General features: G+C 39.8%; 1 protein-coding gene across 4 annotated transcripts in view; it reads right to left on the minus strand.

Moving 5' to 3' along the window:
• Positions 1 to 4,378: 4,378 nt before the first annotated feature.
• The window catches only part of CNOT4 (CCR4-NOT transcription complex subunit 4), a 143,431-nt gene continuing 129,400 nt past the window's right edge, over positions 4,379 to 18,409 (minus strand). For 2 of the 4 annotated variants that reach the window (XM_025854731.2, XM_025854730.2), the window contains exons 11-12: positions 6,455 to 6,667; positions 4,379 to 5,774 (exon numbers count right to left, since the gene is read on the minus strand). In XM_025854731.2, the coding sequence (XP_025710516.1) occupies positions 5,473 to 5,774; positions 6,455 to 6,667 (515 nt within the window). In that variant the 3' untranslated portion in view covers positions 4,379 to 5,472. The remainder of the gene's footprint in view (positions 5,775 to 6,454; positions 6,668 to 18,409) is intronic. The other 2 variants (XM_025854733.2, XM_025854732.2) reach the window with 1 other exon arrangement.

The following is an 18,409-nucleotide window of genomic DNA, read 5'->3' on the forward strand; positions in this document are numbered from 1 at the left end:
GTTAATGTTCTTTCCCAACCTATTTGGGCTATACCTAATAACATAATGATTTTACCCTTTACAGGGATTTTTCTAATTAGATACTCATTTCTTTAAATTGATTTGTCCAAAAATAATTTTAGAAATGTATTTTTGAAGGCAGGTCTTTCTGGTAGGAAACTGCCTGAGTGTCTGAAGGCTATATCTGGACTAAATTAGCAATGTGTTAAGCACAAAGGAGTACTGCTTTTTGCAACAAAATGAGTATTTGGTTTTTTAAAGAATTCATGCTAATGACCTGAGTCATTTTTCACTTGGATAGACCACTTGGGCAGAAATAACTCCATCTGACAGGATATGTTTCACGGTTATGTTTAAGGTATGTAAGTTAAATTTTTAAAGTTTACATACCTTAAATATAATAAGGACCTTAAATCAAATGATGTTGGTAAAAATTAGCTAGAAAACTCAAATAACATGTGCAGTGTACGCCATGTCTTGGGAGTTCAGGCAGTCGTGTGGGAGAGCACGAGAGCACTATCTGTATTCCGCTCTATATTGGCCATTGCGGCATAATCCTTGTGGAGAGACACTGTTGACAGTTATTACCTATTCACAAGTTACAATTCATATACAGTTAAGGATAGGGGAATCCTGCCTCCTCTGCGATTTCTAGAGTCGTTCTAATTCAATGTAGCCTAGAAAATGACCCACATCCATATGACTTGCAACACCCTCCCCCCCAAAAAAACTACAGTAAAACTTGCCTTTTAACGTCCAGACTAATATTTTAACCATTTAATCCCCTGTGTGACAAGTTTTTGGAATGCAAACTACTGATTGTAAGTCAAAAGAGCTTCCTTGGAAAAGAGGATGTTAAAAACTTCTTCAGAGAAACCACTTCAAGATAAACAAATGTGGGCAGGTGCCATTCAAACCAAGGAATATACAATATGGCGGCTAGTGCTCATTGGCCAATAGCAAGAAGCTCCCCCTACCCTATTGCCTGACAAATTATGTCTCTTAACTTATAAAATCAGAGCAAAATCTGGACCAAGATAGCAGATTAAACCTACATGTTTAATTTCATTTCTCCCTAAAGATCTACTGAAATTAGAATAAAGAAAAAAACAGGGAGGATGTAAGAAGAGACAGCAGAACAAAACTGGCAACCTACAAAATAGATTGGTTGAGTGAACTCAGGTGACCTGAGAAGCCACAAGCTAAGATTCGGGAAACTGAGACCCAACGCAATTTACACCATAGAATCTTCAAGAATACGGAAACAGACAGTGCCAGGTGCCCCTAGAACCAAGGGTAAAGTGTGCAGAGTGGGGTTATAAACAAAGATGACTGAGAAAGCTGTTGTAAGAAGTTAGCTCCCTAGATTCCTTTCCCAACTCGACACCATGGTGCAACCACTTGTCTCCTAAATGGGCAGATATCTGGAGACTTAACCCCTGGAAAGGAAAGAACTCAAAACAGGGATTAAGGGAATAGATGCGTAATGAATACAGAGACTACCAAAATAGCTCTGGCAGTCAGACCCTTACCCTCTAGGCCAGCCTCCGTATGACTCTTCATGGAACTGACCAGCGCAGGAGAAAAGGCCGAAAGATGGTAGGGGTTCTCCAACACATAGCCCAGCCAGATCTTCCAAAGTTGGCAAGCTTCATGCTTCCAAAACTTCCTATCAGCTTTTTATAGTCTTATTTATGAGCAGATAATCTGAGAAGTCTCTGATACGGAAGATGGAGATCAAAGCAAATAGATAAAGCCAACTCTACAAATACAAAACTACAAATATAAAGAATAACATTGTAATAAATCTTCCTAGAAAGAAGAGCAAAAGACAGAGATGGAAAATTGGAAAAAAAGAAAAGCAGAAGGAAAGTCCAGAAGGTCCGATATTTGAGTAACAGGATTTCTAGACAGGGAAAATAATAGCAAGAAATGCATTAGTGAAGTAAGAAAATTTCCCAGAACTGAAGGACATGAGTTACTAGATCTTAAAAATCTGTGTGCCCATTGTGTGCAGCACAATGAATTAAAATTGAGCCATACCAAGGAACACCATTGTGAAATTCCAGAACATGGAAGACGATTTTTGTAAGTTTCCAGAGAGGGAGGAAAGAAAAGATTACACATAAAGGATCAGAATGGCTTTGGGCTTTTTTCACAGCAATACTGGAAGCAAGACGACAGTAGACTAATGCCTATAAAGTTCTAAAGGGAAAAATATCTGTAATTTAGAATCCTGTATCCACTAAACTATCAACTGAGAGTATTTCCAGATATGCAAATTACTAAAATATTTATCTCCCACACGTCATTCTCAAGAAGTTAGTGGAGGATATCACTCCCACAAAAAAAAAAAAAAAAAAAATGAGTAGGATGGAACATATAGGAAGATGGCGGGGGTGGGGGAAGGCCCAAGAAAGGAGTGAGGCGCAAGAAGTAGCAGGAATGGCAGCTGTGCACCTGATTGCAGTCTGGTGACCCAGGAGACACATCCCCAGTGCTGTCGATACTAAGATTCCCACCGCTCTTATGTCAAGGCTGCCTGTCAGTTTGGTCCAGGTTCTTTCTGGTACTTATCTGATGTTGACCAAACCTAGTAGCATTTCTGTTCTCTCCACCATGCCCCGGAGGGTGAATAGATCAGCCTACGTTCAACACCCCAAACACACAGGTGATGCTTTGGCACTCCAGAGGACTGGAGGGAAGCAAGGGTGAGCTGAGACACAGAAAACAGAAGACTGTTTCTACAGACCGAGTTTTTTCTGCCCGACACCCAGGACTGGACTCACATACCAGCCCCGCCATGTGCCCCGACTATGGTGGACTCTGATTTCCAGGATTCACTTCGGCATATAAATTATCAGGGAAGCTAAAGCCAACTATGACCCAGAGAAGGTTTTGTTGATCTTCTGAAAGCCTTGATCTAACAGTGACAGTACTGCCCTTTCCTCACACAGCTAGGTTTTGGTTTACAGCTCAGCTTTTACAATCCAAACAATGTATTATTCAGGGAGACATACGTTAAGTGGCAAGACTCTAAAGAAAAGAAAGGTTAACATGGAAATGGAGATAATGGTTATTTGTAGATGGTGAAAAGAGAAAAGGGAGTGTAACTGGAGACGGGCAGGGAGGGAGTCCTCAAGATGGTGCAGGTTCCACGTTTAACGTGGGTGGTAGGCACATAGGTGTTTATTTTTATTATTTCTTTAAATATTTGTTTTATAGTCTTATGCATGATTCACTGAACAATCACAGCACAGATGGCAAAGTCGAATTTCCCTTCTTTTACAGAAAAAAGCAACATTTTTATTGATATATCCGTATCTCAGGAATATCCAAGCCCCGGCCCCCAAAAGCCTTGATTACAATTCACTGCTACCTGAATGTTATCTGTGTGTTGACCCATCCCTTTGTAGTGCAATGTGAAAATTCGGGAGACCGAAGCCAAGTTCGCAGGACAAAGAGAGTCTGCAGTTTTTAGTCAGTCCTCTATCACAGTAACATTTTGATTAAAAAACAAATTAAAAAAACCAATTTACTATTCATGTGGTAACATCTATTCGTGGTGACATCTGAGACTATCCTGTTTGTTTTTCAAAAACCGTGTTGAAACTGTTCTTTGTGCATTTTGTTTTTTGTAGCAAATTGAAGTACAAAGTATAGGTAAGAAAAAGAAATCAACCTGAAAGCGCAGAATGCACGATTTAGAAGATCTACTTCATTCATTCAACAACGATTCCATTACTGGATGTGGCTGAAAACGTGCAAACTCCAGCTTTGGACTTGTGAATGTAATCCAAGCCAGGAAATGCAAACCATACAGATCTTAGGAATCTGGTAGGGAACACTTCGCTCTGTCCCCCACCCTCTTCTGGTCAGTGGGGTGACCATCTTCCCACTGTGAGGTACTCCCTAGAATGGATTGGCCATCGAAGATCCGTCTGTGGGATGTCTCCATCAGAGACGTTATGGTCTCCCAATCTCTTTCCCAGCACGGCACTCACACACGGCACGGCTACGTGCATGCCACACTGGCTAGTGCCCCTAGGCCTCCCAAGCCAACCACCTTCTCAGCACACCAACAGCTCATCTGCTCCTTCCTGGCACATGAGGCTTCTCAGCTGGGAAGGTTGGGTCTGCATAATACAATAGCACAGGGAGGTATCTTCTGCCAAAACCTGCAGGAAGAGCAACTCTTGAGGACAAGGTGCGCTGATCTTCAAAGATGGCCAAGACTGACAATTAGATGAATTCTCTTTCTCACTTCTTCCTCTGTAGTATTTTTCCTAGTGTTGAACACGTAAAATCAACAGAAACATCTGATGACTGCGGTCACAATACAACAAAATGGAAAACAAAACCAAGAACCACCCAAGGGTCATCATCAAGTTTTCTGTTTTATTTAAGATTTTAGTTTTAATTCTGAAGAAAGAGGTACATTTCCTTGTTTTTAGTTTTAGCGTCAGGTTATAACCAGGTTTCTGTTTTCTTTTCTCCTGTCTTTTCAATACTGCACAAACGTCCAGAAACTACAGGGTTAAGTAAAAGCGGCAGGCAAGGAGGTCAGAGATTTGCTCCTGATGGTGATCAGATGGCCCCAGAGCAGTGCTATCTCAGAGTGCCCTAGTCAGGCGAATTTAAGGTAAAAGAAAAAAAAGATTCTGACAGAGGAGAAAGACTGTAGTATATTTCAGCTTTTATATTATGCATAGGTAGTCTGTGAATACTTTTTTCTTTAAAACGTTTGAATTTACTTTAAATCTAAAGCCCAAAATTTTTTTCTCCCTTTAAAAAAAAATCACTTCTCCCCTCCTTATAAACTCTTTAGCAATAGGCCAGTTACTACTACAAATCAATTTGTCTTTCTACCAACTTCCAATAAATTCTTTTGCTTAACGACACAAGTCCTCTCCATCAACTTGCCAAAAGAATTAAAAATTAAATTAAATTAAAAGCATTTTTCCCTGCAATAGTCATAAGCTGAATACAAGATGGATGCCAGGACCACTTCTTTCCCCCATGCACTTAGCAATCTCATTTCAATTAACCTGGTTTTCAAACTTTTGCAGTTGATAATGCATTTACTTGACCTTTCCTAAAGATTAATCGTCATTTTCTGCTAAGCAGATTATGTCATTATTATGCGCAACAGACAGACAGTAATTTTCTAAGTATTGAGACTGCCCTTTGATTTCTTTTTTTTTTTTCCTCCTTAAAAAAGGCATTTTTAGGAAACATTCAACAGTGTCACTCAAATGCTGGATCAACAGAAACTTTTACAATTAAAAAAAAAAAAACCAAAGATGGCCATGACCCTGTGATCGCATTGCATCTGGGGGTGGGGAGAAAAAAAATTGATCAGGAACTGGATTCTTCAGAACGTAAGAGATGAGCAGGGAGCAGTGGGTGGGCTGAGAGGGAGAAAACAGGGTGGGACAAATCCTGCATTTTCTAATGGTTTCTCCTCTTTCCCTAATGGCGGTCCAGTGTTGAACTCTGTAGTAAATCTGTGGGAGTTTTGCTGGGGGGTCTGAAGGCTGTCTGAAAGCCTGGGGGTGGGGAGTGGAAGCTGGAAGGATTTGAAGGAGGAGGGTAGGGATTCCAACTGGCTCTGTGCAGGGGGATCTGTGTGCTGAAGGGGGCGCTGTGGTGGGTCTGTGACGGAGCCGCACTGGGGCCGTCCATCTCTGTGAGGGCCTGAAGAGATTTTAGCCAGTGTGGAGGATTGTCGTCTTGAAGAGAGTCTAAACTGTTTCCTGAAGTTGCTGGAATACCTGAGGAGAGAAAAGAAAACATGAGGGAAAATGGTGAGTTTGGGCAGAAAGAACCAGAAAGCCAGCAAACAGAGAATGTTTCAGGTATGATTAGTTTACCCAAAAAGAAACAGAAAAATGACAGTCTTCAACTCCTTCCAAAGAAGACCTTTTTAACCTTATGTTCTTTTGGCTCCTCCACCCCCAAGGACGATTCATCGTGACAGAAACCCGTGCCTCCTCTTCCACTACACAGACACTGTCCCCCACTGTCACAGAGGCAGAACTGCAAAACCGAGTCCCCACAGTTGGACGCCATCATTTCCCAGTGGCGCTTCTCCTTCTCTGACGGGGATACGTACACAAGAGAGCCTTATAATAGAGAGCTTTATTTTAAAAAGTGGAGTATGTTCCTTTAAAAGGATAAGTCAGATACTTTTGTGCTTTGAGACCTGAAAAATACACACATGCTGTGAGCACCTCCTTACACCCAACGAACCAACCTAGGCATCAAGTGCCTCATACAACGAGGCCGACAGAGTCCCCGGGGACTGCACGACCCCGACAGCGAAACCGGCCACCCCACGCTTGCGGCTTTGCGAAAAGAAGCTTATGTTGAAGAGACCTCTGTTTTTTTATCTCATCGGTGCTAAAAACCAAACGGATGGCAGTCAGTGGGGCTGAAGGAGGGAGAAAGTTACCTGTGATGATGGCTGGGTCTGTCCAGCTGCCAGGGCTGTCCCAACTCAGGCTGTCGGTGGTGGCAGGGTTGGACGTTGGTGCACTGTGGTTGGCGTTGGAGGGGGAGGAAGAATTGGGCAGTCCACCAAAGTTGATGTTAATGTTGGGTAGAAGTGCCCTTAGCCCGTCCTGCCATTCCTTCATATTTAAACTCTCTACAGAACTGCTGTTGTCTGGGAGATTTACCAACAAAAAAATGAAAGATAAAAAAAAAAATAAAAAGCTGACGTTAGAAACATATGTTGTTCTTTAGTGGTTAAGCGGGAGAAGAATTATTCTTTCTTTACTGAGCATTTAAGATGGGCTGTCCTAAGCAAGATAAATGTGGTTAGGATTTTGCTCATGAGCTCAGAGCCCCTGAAATCAGCGAGGAAAGACTTGCTCAAGGATCAGGAGAGGGAGCGCCTCGTCCTTCTTATAGACATTTCACCATCTTGCGCTTGTAAATCAATAATCCAGTTTAAAGACTCCATGCTCCAGAGCACAACTGAGTTCCAGCTACATTAAAGTTTCAGTCAGTGAGGCATTTAGCCAGCTGAGCTGATTTACTCTATGAAGCCTGCAAAGTTCAATACAGGAGCTCATTTCTGAGCCCGTTAAATGGAAGAAAAGTCATTTTATGAAGAATAAACATAAGCTAATAGAAAAGGAAAAAGAATTAAGTTCTTCCTTATGATAAAACTGGTAATGCATTTCAGAGGAGAAAGGCAGGAATGAATAGGCTTTTGAATTTGAAGAGAGTATTTTTCCGTTAGTCATAAAGGCTGAGTAGGCAGGGGCGAAGCTACCTTTCAGATGGGATAATTTCCAGCACAGTCTACCTACTCTATTCCAACAGATCCACCAACCATTTAAAACTCAAGTCCTGGAGTCCTACAGTCAGTTCTCTGGTTCTATTTATGAATAATGTCATATATGACAAGACACTATCAATGTAAAAAGGCTTTTTATAAATTGTGACTGAACTAACTTGATCTACTACCACCCAGAATCCACATGCTTTAACTGGCTGGAGGGGAAAGAGTGAGGGAAGCATAGCTACCAGAGTAATTGTTGTATTGGAAACAGGAATGTAGGTCAGACTATCAACCAAGCTTTTTGAGAAGAGCATAGAGAATTGATTAGCAATCACCAATGATGATGATGACGATATTCTATCAGGCAGTGTATGCTATTTGGTGAATTCAGAATTTTCTTTTTATAATTTTGCTTTGCACCAATTACTATTCTATGCCAAATGGTATCATGTTTCAGCAAGTGAAGCATTTAACCCTACTGACCTTATTTATAAAAAGGAAAAAAAAAAAAACTACAACCAAACCCAACAAAAGTCATCCCTGAATTACTAAGATGATGAAGAGGCCATCTACGCCATACAGACAAGTCAAGATAAGGGAAAATAAATTCCTCAAACCTTCTTTCCTTTCACAATCAATGCAGTTTCCTAAGACTCATCCTTCTGTCTGCATCCTACTTTACATCCGCATTGAATTGTACAATTTACAAGGCTCTCTCATAGTCAATTATTATTTCATTTGACCCTCATGCTGTGGTGTAGGCAGAGCAGGGAGAATCATCTCCATTTAACAGATAAAGAAATACACTCCAGAATAATTTGCTCAAGGTCACATAACTGGTATAGCAAGAACTTGAACCCAGACCTTATCTGAGTTGTTTCTTTTAATAACACCAAGCTCTCTCTCTTGATCTACATGGTACAGACTATTAACTGACTTTTTAATGGGTCAAATACTTAAGGGAAAACCCAGGGGCCTATAAGACCCATGACTAAAAGGAGGCAAAAAAGAAACACAGCAATATTATAGTGTATCTATTGGCCATGATTAGCAGGATAGACAAATATTTTGGCTGAAGGAACAAACTGGACTCCGCAGTCAATTCAGGGGTTGGGGGGGGGTTTCTAATCAACAATGCAATCATCATCTTCACTCTGGCTCCAACTGCATGAGGTACTAACAAGATCACACTAACAAAGTTCTAAAATACCCTCCATTACAGGAAGATTTGGTGGCTATGCCACATTCGAACTTTTAAAGTGGTAAACTGGGGCGCCTGGGTGGCTCAGTCGTTAAGCGTCTGCCTTCGGCTCAGGTCATGATCCCAGGGTCCTGGGATCGAGCCCCGCATCGGGCTCCCTGCTCAGCAGGAAGCCTGCTTCTCCCTCTCCCTCTCCCCCTGCTTGTGTTCCTTCTCCCGCTGTGTCTCTGTCAAATAAATAAATAAAATCTTTTTTAAAAAAATCAAAAAATATAAATAAATAAATAAATAAACGGTCAAACTGTCAGACCATATAAGTTAAAATGGTTTTCAATCAACCAGAAACTGAACTCTAAACAAGGAAAGCTTCCCAGGAAGGAAAAAAATCCCCCTGATCTAAAAAGATGATGTATAACTACATGGGGAAATTCTGAGGAAGATAAAGCTCTTGAACTAAGTAGCTGAAGTCAGTAAGAAGCCTATGCAGATGATTTGAGCCCCTCTTTTCCACCAAATCGAGAAAAAGAAAATACCCCATAACTCAATAATACCAATTTTCTCCTTACAAAATTCTGCTTTACGTTTAATGAGTACTGGAACTAAGGAACACCTAATTTCGCATTAAAAGAATAATACTTGCATTTATATAAAGTTTATTTGAAAATTAGTATTGCAATAAAGTCAAAAGACATTTGTGCATGGGTAGGGGATATACAGGAACTCTGCACTTTCCACTCAGTTTTGCTGTAAACTTAAAATGCTCTAAAAAACAAAGTTTTTTAAAAGATGTTTCTCTGATTTTAGACTAATGAAATCAAGCAAGAGTACACCTGACCCTTGAACAACACAGATTTAAGCTGCATGGGTCAATTTACAGGCACATTTTTTTTTCGATAAATACAGTACAGTCCTGTAAATGTATTTTCTCTTCCTTATGATTTCCTTAGTAATATTTTCTTTTCTCTAGCTTAATTTACTGTAACATACATAACATACAAAATATGTGTTAATTAACTATTTATGTTATTGGGTAAGGCAATCCAGCCAACAGTAGGCTATTAGTAGTTAAGGTTTTGGGGAGTCAAAAGTTATACGTGGATTTTTGCCTGCACAGGGGTTTGGTGCCCCTAACCCCAAGCTGTTTAAGGGTCAACTCTACGTTGACCAAAGAAACTCACATATGGCACATGATACAGGAACAGTGAAAAACTCAGATCATCCCACGTGAACTATGATTATAAGATAGCTTGAGAAATAAATTAGCTAGTTTATAATTCTTACTACCTTGTCAAAAAAACAAAGTCACGTACCTAGACATCTTGGGACCCTGAGAGCATGCGTGACTGATTTACAGTGAAGCTGCAAGTGTCACAGGGACGTGGACTGACATCTTTAGCTCCTGGAATGGGACCACTAATTCCAAGGAGCTTCGAACAAGAAGAGCAATTTTCTTCAGCTTTCTCCACTGTTGCTATGCCAAGTGTTGGCACAAAGAAAGGGCAAGTGAAAGGAAATTAACTAATGCCTCCCTTCATCAAAATAGCTCTCTTAGTCCAGCCACACTTGAACTCACCTTCTTTACCTCCCCATCCCCCATTGCCTCTGACTCAAATTTGTTCTGGTAACAAGGGCTTCTGGTAATCCACTCCTTGCAATACACAACAGCAGGGGTTATTAGCAGGGGTTATTCTATACTACTGATATTTTGGACTACATAATTCTTTGTTGCCGGGGAGGAGCTGTTCTATGCATTATATGGATGTTTAGTAGCATCTCTGGCCTCCACCCATTAGATGCCAGGAGCTCACACACCCCAGTTCTGACAACCAAAAATGTCTCCAGACATTGCCAAGTGATTCCTGGGGGAGCCAAAAATGGTCCCTGGTTGAGAACCACTGACACAAAGGAAGTCGGTTCCTTTGTATCTAGGGCTCTGAAAAATCCCACTTGAATACATATTTCCCTTTAAGATCGTACCAGAACTTTGATCACTGGACTCAACTCGATGCAACTTCATTTCCCTTTCTTGATACAGGACTTCACACTGGGGTGCCATTGAGAATGTACAAATCAGTAGGTCTAATGGAGAAAATATTGGGCTGAAAATTGCAGGTGGCCTATATAGTCAGCTCTATACTGGTAATTAATACAACCTAAGGCATCTAAGTAAGTCTCTTAATATCCCAGGGCCCTATTTCATAAGTAGGAATAACATCTGCCTTACTCTCTTGTAGGGATAAAATGAGAGAAGAGAAAGCAATCTGAAGCCCATTTATTACTTGATAAATGCCTAATAACAATTTTTTATCAGTACTCAATACTAAATAGACAGTAAACTTTCCAAAAAGCCAAGGCAGAGGACTCCTCACTTGCCAGAAACTGACTCCGTACAAACAGTCTCCTCCTTGGGAATGTAGGGATAACACCCAGCATCTTCACAGAGGGACTATATAGTTGATCTAAATGATAAGTCTTCTCACCACCAAAATATTGCAAAGACAAATAAGATATGGGAAAGCACCTTAAACTTTCCACAAGCAAAGCACAATGAAAATCAAGTTACTGAACGTATTTTCAATTAGAAATTAGATACTATTTGATTTTTAAAGCATTTAATTAGTTGTAGTATAATACATCTGGGAAGAACTGTATATTTTTAAAGGACTGCCAATAACGTTCAAATGTTTTATAATGTTAAAAAAACTAATTTTAGGGCGCCTGGGTGGCTCAGTCGGTTGGGCGACTGCCTTCGGCTTGGGTCGTGATCCTGGAGTCCCGGGATCGAGTCCCGCATCGGGCTCCCCGCTCAGCGGGGAGTCTGCTTCTCCCTCCAGCCCTCCCCCCTCTCATGTGGTCTCTCTCTCTCTCTCATTCTCGCTCTCTCAAATAAGTAAATAAAAATCTTTAAAAAAAACTAATTTTAATTTATAATTTTCAGATATGTACAACAAAATACTATTTTGGGGTCTAAATAATTTGAGGGCAGGAAAGCAGGTCAAGTTGTTTGTAGTAGTTTTATTTTTCAGTATAGAACTCAAAGACATAAAATTTAAAATACCTTCAAGGTGCCAGATACCACATTCTCATATGCCATTAAGAAGTATCAGTATACTTTCAGTTTCCCTGGACCAGCACACCACAGAGAAGAAATTATGTCTAAAATTCGGCCAGCTTGCCGATTACCTAACACCCAGGTCCATCACACGTTGGTCACAGCACACGAAGCAGGTTGACAAATCTGGTTTTTAGCAACAACAGCAACAACAAAAATTATAAAATGTATGTGTAAAGATGGCCAAGATCAAAGTTAAAGCAACTATTTACTGAAGGCGTACAGGATGCAAGGAGAACAAACAATTTCAACTTTGTCTCCCGTTCTCAAGGAGTTTAAAGTCAAGACGGTGAGACAATGTGAATACAGGAAATATTCGACGACGACAGTCTGGACAAGCAACAGAAGAAATGCCACTGGGTTGTATGTGATTAATAAATGCTACAAGGTTTAGTAAAAAGAGAGGCCAGTGAGGCACGCACGTGGAAATGTCTGGGGCGGGGGGTGGGTAAGGACAGGAGCAATCATTCATTCACAGAGTGGTTTTATTTACTCCACAGATACCTTGAGCCTCAAACATCCACAAACTAGACTTAGACCAACTACAAGTAGGATGCATAGAGAAAGGCATGTCTTATAAACAATGGCTCCACAGTTGACCCTGACGCAACATGGGTTTGAACTGCGCGGGTTCATTTACGTGTGGATTCTTTTCAGCACAGCACTATGAAATGTATTTCAATATTTAAATAGATTTTAATATTTATATTAAACATATTTTCTCTTTTCAGTGCCTCTAACTCCTGCATTGTTCAAGGGTCAACTATATTATAAGATAAAATTAAGCTGTATTCTGACATCAGATCTTTGACAGAAAGTCCTAAAGCAGGAAAAGATGAATGGTTTAGGCAAGAACACACAGCATTGCAGCGGCTTAAGCGGGTTTCTCTTTCTGTTCCTCAGGTTAACTGCAATGTGTTCATCATTAGGAAATGCAAAACTTTGCTAATGATAGCAAAATTGTGGGAAAACCTGCTCTTTATAAGTTGTCACTGGTGACAAGCTAATGAGTTTTTTTTTTAAGCTAATGCATAAAATCTTCACCTGAAGACTGATTTTCAGACTGGTTTCGGACTGCAAAACCATCTCAAGAGCCCCTGGGGAGGAAGCGAAGGGGCCAGGGCGCTAGGACAGCACACCCCCCTCCCATTCTGCTCTCATCTATGTCACACATGAGGGTGCCAGGTAAGACTGCATTCGAAAACCAGTACCTGCTGCTCGGTGTGAAGACAGGAGATCTGTATGCAATGACAACACGGTGAGAACAAACACACAGAAGGGGAACCTGAAAACAGAAGGCCATCCCAAGTATTCGTTTCCTCTAATACCGTCTCTACCACCAGGTCAGGATTTTCTGTCTCCTCTTGGAAGCCTTGCCTCTACCTTCTTTTTGGCACCACCTCTGTAAGGTCTTTTTGTTAGAAACACATAGGCCTTATTAATTAAACTGGCCAGCTGCAGCTAAATTCACAGACCCATCCATTTCTCTACTTTCATGTTTGCTAGGGACAACTGGCCCACATCCTCAGTCTTAGGCTACTCCATTCTTATCCGCCATCCCTGTGGCAGAGACATCTGGAATTTCAAGTTAAATTCCCGTCGGTGCTCAAATCCTCCCCAAACGGGCAGCAGTCATCAAGAGTCCCAAATACGCCTAGAAGAGTTTATTCTGCTCTCCAGTTTTTAAGCCTTATCTAATGGTCACTCCTCAAAGCCTCAATTGGCAACCTGATCTTGTTTTCCAAAAAGCTTTTATCTTCCTTTCCTTTATTGCTGTCCTTTACAGTCAAAGTCAAAGGCTCCCTCCAGTGGCTAGGTTACTTAGGGAAACAAATATTTCTTGGTACAAGCTGTTGTACATTTGAAATTTAGTTCCCATTATGTTACTCTTGCCAGTTACTCTCAAATATTCATGCATTTTTAGAAGGACACACAGTCATCCTATCTCAGGCTCTACCCCTCTCTAGGCCACCTCCCTACCCCACCTCACCCTGTTATATGTATGATTTCCTATCAGTTTTGGATGAAGTGCATCTCCATCAGGACAGGATTTTAAAAAACCCTAAACCTTCTCCAAACTTCAATAACATATCTCTAAGCAACTCAAATATAAATGAATTATGCTTGTCCTTATATGTTAAACCAAACTTCAAAGAGCATACAAAATTTCTCCTACCAGAACTCGAAAGCAAGCTTTATTGTATCGGCATGCTGTCCTTTTTAGGTGAGCCTCAGAAATAATTTCAATTTATAAACTAAAATTTGCAGGGAAAATGACTTTTGTGAATAAATTCCTTCAGGTTTATGAAAAAAAATGTTATTCTACTTAAACAAAAAGAAATGACACTCAGATTTCTAGGATTATGCTTATTATAAATCAGGACAGGCCAGTACTGCAGAGCAGATTTACCAGGGGCACAAAATGTTAAGGATTTAATAGATTTGAAAGTAGAGATTAAACTAAGTGAAAAATCCTAAGAACGCAAATGAAAAAAAGTTCTGAGAACACAAGGAACTTGAAAAAAAGTAATAATAAAAAACAACCAAAATTTATTACTAATAGAAAGAAGCAGAAATGACATAAACAGGAATAGAGAGGCCGTGAGGGTCAGCTAAATATGGCCTTGGCTTCCTGGACTCTGCCTTTATTTCATGCTTTTTTCCCTCTCTAGAATGTTTTCCTGCTTTTTTCTAATTAATTTTTATTCAATCTTCCAAAAGTTTAAGTCTTTTCTCTTCCACTCAGATCATTCTAGAACAGTACTTGTGGCCTGAACCACACTCACTGGGCAGAGCAAACTGCTGTGACCCCACTATGGTTGCTGCTCACCCTAACTCACACCTCTCAATTCTATTGCAAGGCCTGTAAGGGTGTATTCTGTATATCCTTCAGCATGTTGCTGTCTTAGAAACTTGATGTGCCTTAAGATATCTGCTGAATCAAAGATCCAACTTGAGAAGAGCTGAAAAATCACTTTCCCCTAAAAAGGCTGTTTAATTCATATTTGTATAATGCTATGAATCAAATCATTCTCTCCAAAGAGATGCAAATCTTTCTGAAAGCAGGAATCAGCTAGGTTTGGGGGGGGGGAGCAAAAGGCTTTTCTGCATGTCAACTGAGGGAAAAGAGCCACTATAATGATATGTTTTCAATAGTGTTTGAGATGCATGTACACTTTTTAAAATCCAATGCACCGAAATTAAATAAGGAATGCTTGGGAGATACTAAATGCTCTTCTGGTATGAACAAAGTCCTATGGGCATAAAGAAGAAAACAAACTATTCTTCCATTCTGCGTGCAGGTAAGTGGTGACTCGAGAAGATGAATGAAGAGGACATGGACATTCCATACAGAACACAGAGCAGTAGATCTAAAATACAGTAGAAATATTTCAAAATATAAGTAGATGTGTTTTGTACAATGTGTACCTTTTTCTTCTAGAATGTTCCTATAAGTCTATTTTAGGAGAGAATCAGATCATCCAATGAGAACCAGGAAAACATCCAGCTGTTTGTTTTATGAAGGATCTAAGGAAGCAGAATCTACTTTTTTAAAATGGAAAAATACTTATGGAATGATGTCTATACATAAAGCTATATACAGAGTGAGGAAAAAGTACACTTAAAAGTTAATGCAAAAGATAAATACATCTCAGAAGCATTACAGACTGGATTAGATGGAACCTGAACCAGAATATAGAAGCAACAGAGCTAAAGGACCAGAAGGGCAAAAATCGAATCTAAGAAACCTATAAAATCTGAAAGTGGAAGCATAAAGGAAAGCATTCAAGTGAACACAAAACTGAGCACTACGAACAAAGCATTGTGAGGCAATGCAAAGACAATCAGGGGGGCTCATCATCCAGGGGAGCATATAGAAGTCACCAGAATATGGTTTCACCAAGACAAATGACAAAACTACACAGACATGGGGGGTTGTCAACCACCCTAACATCTCTGAGGTCTGAATCTGCTAGAAGAAGATAAACCTAATAAAACTGACTTCCTGACAGTCTCTCTTTCCCAAGGTGGAAACAAGGAGGGAAACTTTTATTCTGGACTTCTGACAAAGAACTGGTTGGCTGTGGCGAACATAACAGAAGCCCTAAGAGTTTGTGACATCATTTTAGGATTTACAGAATCAAAAAATGGGAATAACTTTAGACTGGTGCTCTTGGATAGCAGGCATCCCGGCTCTTTCTGCAATTACCACAGTGCACTGCAAATACTTGTTTATGTGTAAGCTTTTGTCTACTAGACTATGAGCTCCTCTAGGAAAGGAGCGCTGATTTAATGCTCTTCGTATATCATGAACAGTTCCCAAACCTGGACCTCAACAGGTATTTAATGTTTCCTAAACAAACAGCCCTGAACATCTGCTTCCAGATTTTTGGAGAAAACAGGTTTCCACAAAACATTAAAAAAAAAAAAAAGTATGGCTCAGGGTAGTCCCATGGTTATAAGGGACAATGATTCATAGGCCACAGAAGATGCTAAAATATGACTTTCTGATTATGCAAGAATAAATGATTCTAACAAGAAAAGAAACTGGGGAGAAATCTAAAGAAACCAATTGTTAACAGAGGGAGAATCACACAGAATTAGAATTGAAAAGAATGCTCAGGAAAAATGGATGGAGATAGAAAACCTACCTGTCTGTAATAAGAGTGTCATGATCCTTGAGGACTAAAATCAGAACATGTAATGATCTGAAGCTTGCGGACAATGTTGAAGGCAAGAAAAAGCTAAGTTTGGAATAGGAAAAAATTAGGAAAAGCCCCTGTGCAGCCTGGTGTCATAATGCTAAGCCCCAAGAGAAGGCAGGGCTGTGCAGTTCCATCTTCATTTTGCTTCTTTCCATCTTCTTTATGAAAAGAGCACAATCCTCAAACCAGAATGGACAGATTAAGCAATGTGGAGAAGAGAACTGTAAATCAGTAAAGACGCAAAAGACAATAAAAGAACATCCACTCAATTTAAATGAGTTTTAAATCTTTAGGTGCAAAATGAATTAATTCTATTCCAGGGAATTAATCCTCACAGATGTGATCACAAAACCTGTTAAGATTAAGTGCTGGAAAAGGAGAAAATGGCAGACTCTAGAAGCTACATGCTTATAATTAGTTCTTGGGAAAATTTAAACAGATTAGGAGCTGGATGATTTCTTTAGAAATGAGTGACAGGTTTAGCAAGCACTGCTGCTCTATTGCTTGCATTTGGGGGCATATTTCATGGAAAATAATATGCAGCATTCTGGCTAGAACCTTAGCTTCCTTTCAACTGAAGCGCACAGGAAGTTAAACTTTAATTCTCAAGTGGAATAGGTAGGTAGTCATGGAGGCAGCTTCTACCTGACAACTGTTTTCCACTGGAAATGTCCTCTTTCTTTCTACCATGGTCTCTTTCCTTTCTTCTTCTGCTTGCTGCCTGTACAAACTCAAGACTTTGAAGCCAGCTACTTTCCCATCCCACTGACACATCAACTCCCCAAAATGCATTTCTATAAAGAAGCAATCATATCAAAATAATTTATTCCTTGGATGGGCTTTCTAGGATATCCTAAGTATAATATATCTTGAATTGAGCCGTTTCTGGTAAGTCCTCTGACGGTAATCTTTTGGGATAAGATGTAAAGTGTAGCATTGGGTAACAGCAGTGTTTAGATGAATTTTTACAAAACTTAAGGTACTGTGTGTCAGCCTGACAGTTTCTGTGATACTATTCCATTTACAATTGCACCAAAACCAGTAAGATATCTAGGAATAAACCTAACCAAAGAGGTGAAAAATCTATACTCTGAAAACTATAAAACACCGATGAAAGAAACTGAAGATGACATAAAGAAATGGAAAGACATTCCATGCTCATAGACTAGAAGAACAAATATTGTTAAAATGTCTACACTACCCCAAGCAATCTACACATTTAATGTGGTTCCTATCAAAATACCAACAGCATTTTTCACAGAGCTAGAACAAACAATCCTAAAATTGTTTAGGATTGGGGAAAAACCCCAAATAGCCAAAGCAATCTTGAAAAAGAAAAGCAAAGGTGGAGGCATCACAATTCCGACTTCAAGTTATATTATAAAGCTATAGTAATCAAAACAGCATGGTACTGGCACAAAAATGGACACATAAATCAATGGAACAGAAAACCCAGAAGTGAACCCACAATTATATGGTCAATTAATCTTTGACAAAGCTGGAACAAAAACATTTATTGTCCAATCAAAATAAATGCAGAGGAGCGTGTTCAATAAATGGTGTTGGGAAAACTGGACAGCAACATACAAAAGAATGAAACTGGACCATATTCTTATACCAAACACAAAAATAAATTCAAAATGGATTAAAGATCTATGAAACCTGAACCCACAAAAATCCTAGAAGAGAGCACAGGCAGTAACTTCTTTGGTATCAGCCATAGCAACTTCCTTCTAGATAGGTCTCCTGAGGCAAGGGAAACAAAAGCAAAATAAAACTATTGGGACTACATCAAAATAAAAAGCTTCTGCACAGCGGAAACAAAAGCAAAAATAAACTATTGGGACTACATCAAAATAAAAAGCTTCTGCACAGCGAAGGAAATAATCAACAAAACAAAAAGGCAACCTACAGAATGGGAGAAGATATTTGCAAGTGACATATCTGATAAAGGGTTACTATCCAAAATACATAAGGAACTTATAAAAACTCAACAACCAAAAAGCAAATAATCCAATTAAAAAATGGACAGAAGACATGAATAGACATTTTTCCAAAGAAGCCATACAGATGACCAACAGACACATGAAAAGATGCTC

This window comes from Callorhinus ursinus, unplaced genomic scaffold (genome assembly GCF_003265705.2).
Source record: "Callorhinus ursinus isolate GAN/ISIS: 27379988/994484 unplaced genomic scaffold, GSC_fseal_2.0 scaffold12, whole genome shotgun sequence".
Classification (NCBI taxonomy): Eukaryota; Metazoa; Chordata; class Mammalia; order Carnivora; family Otariidae; genus Callorhinus; species Callorhinus ursinus.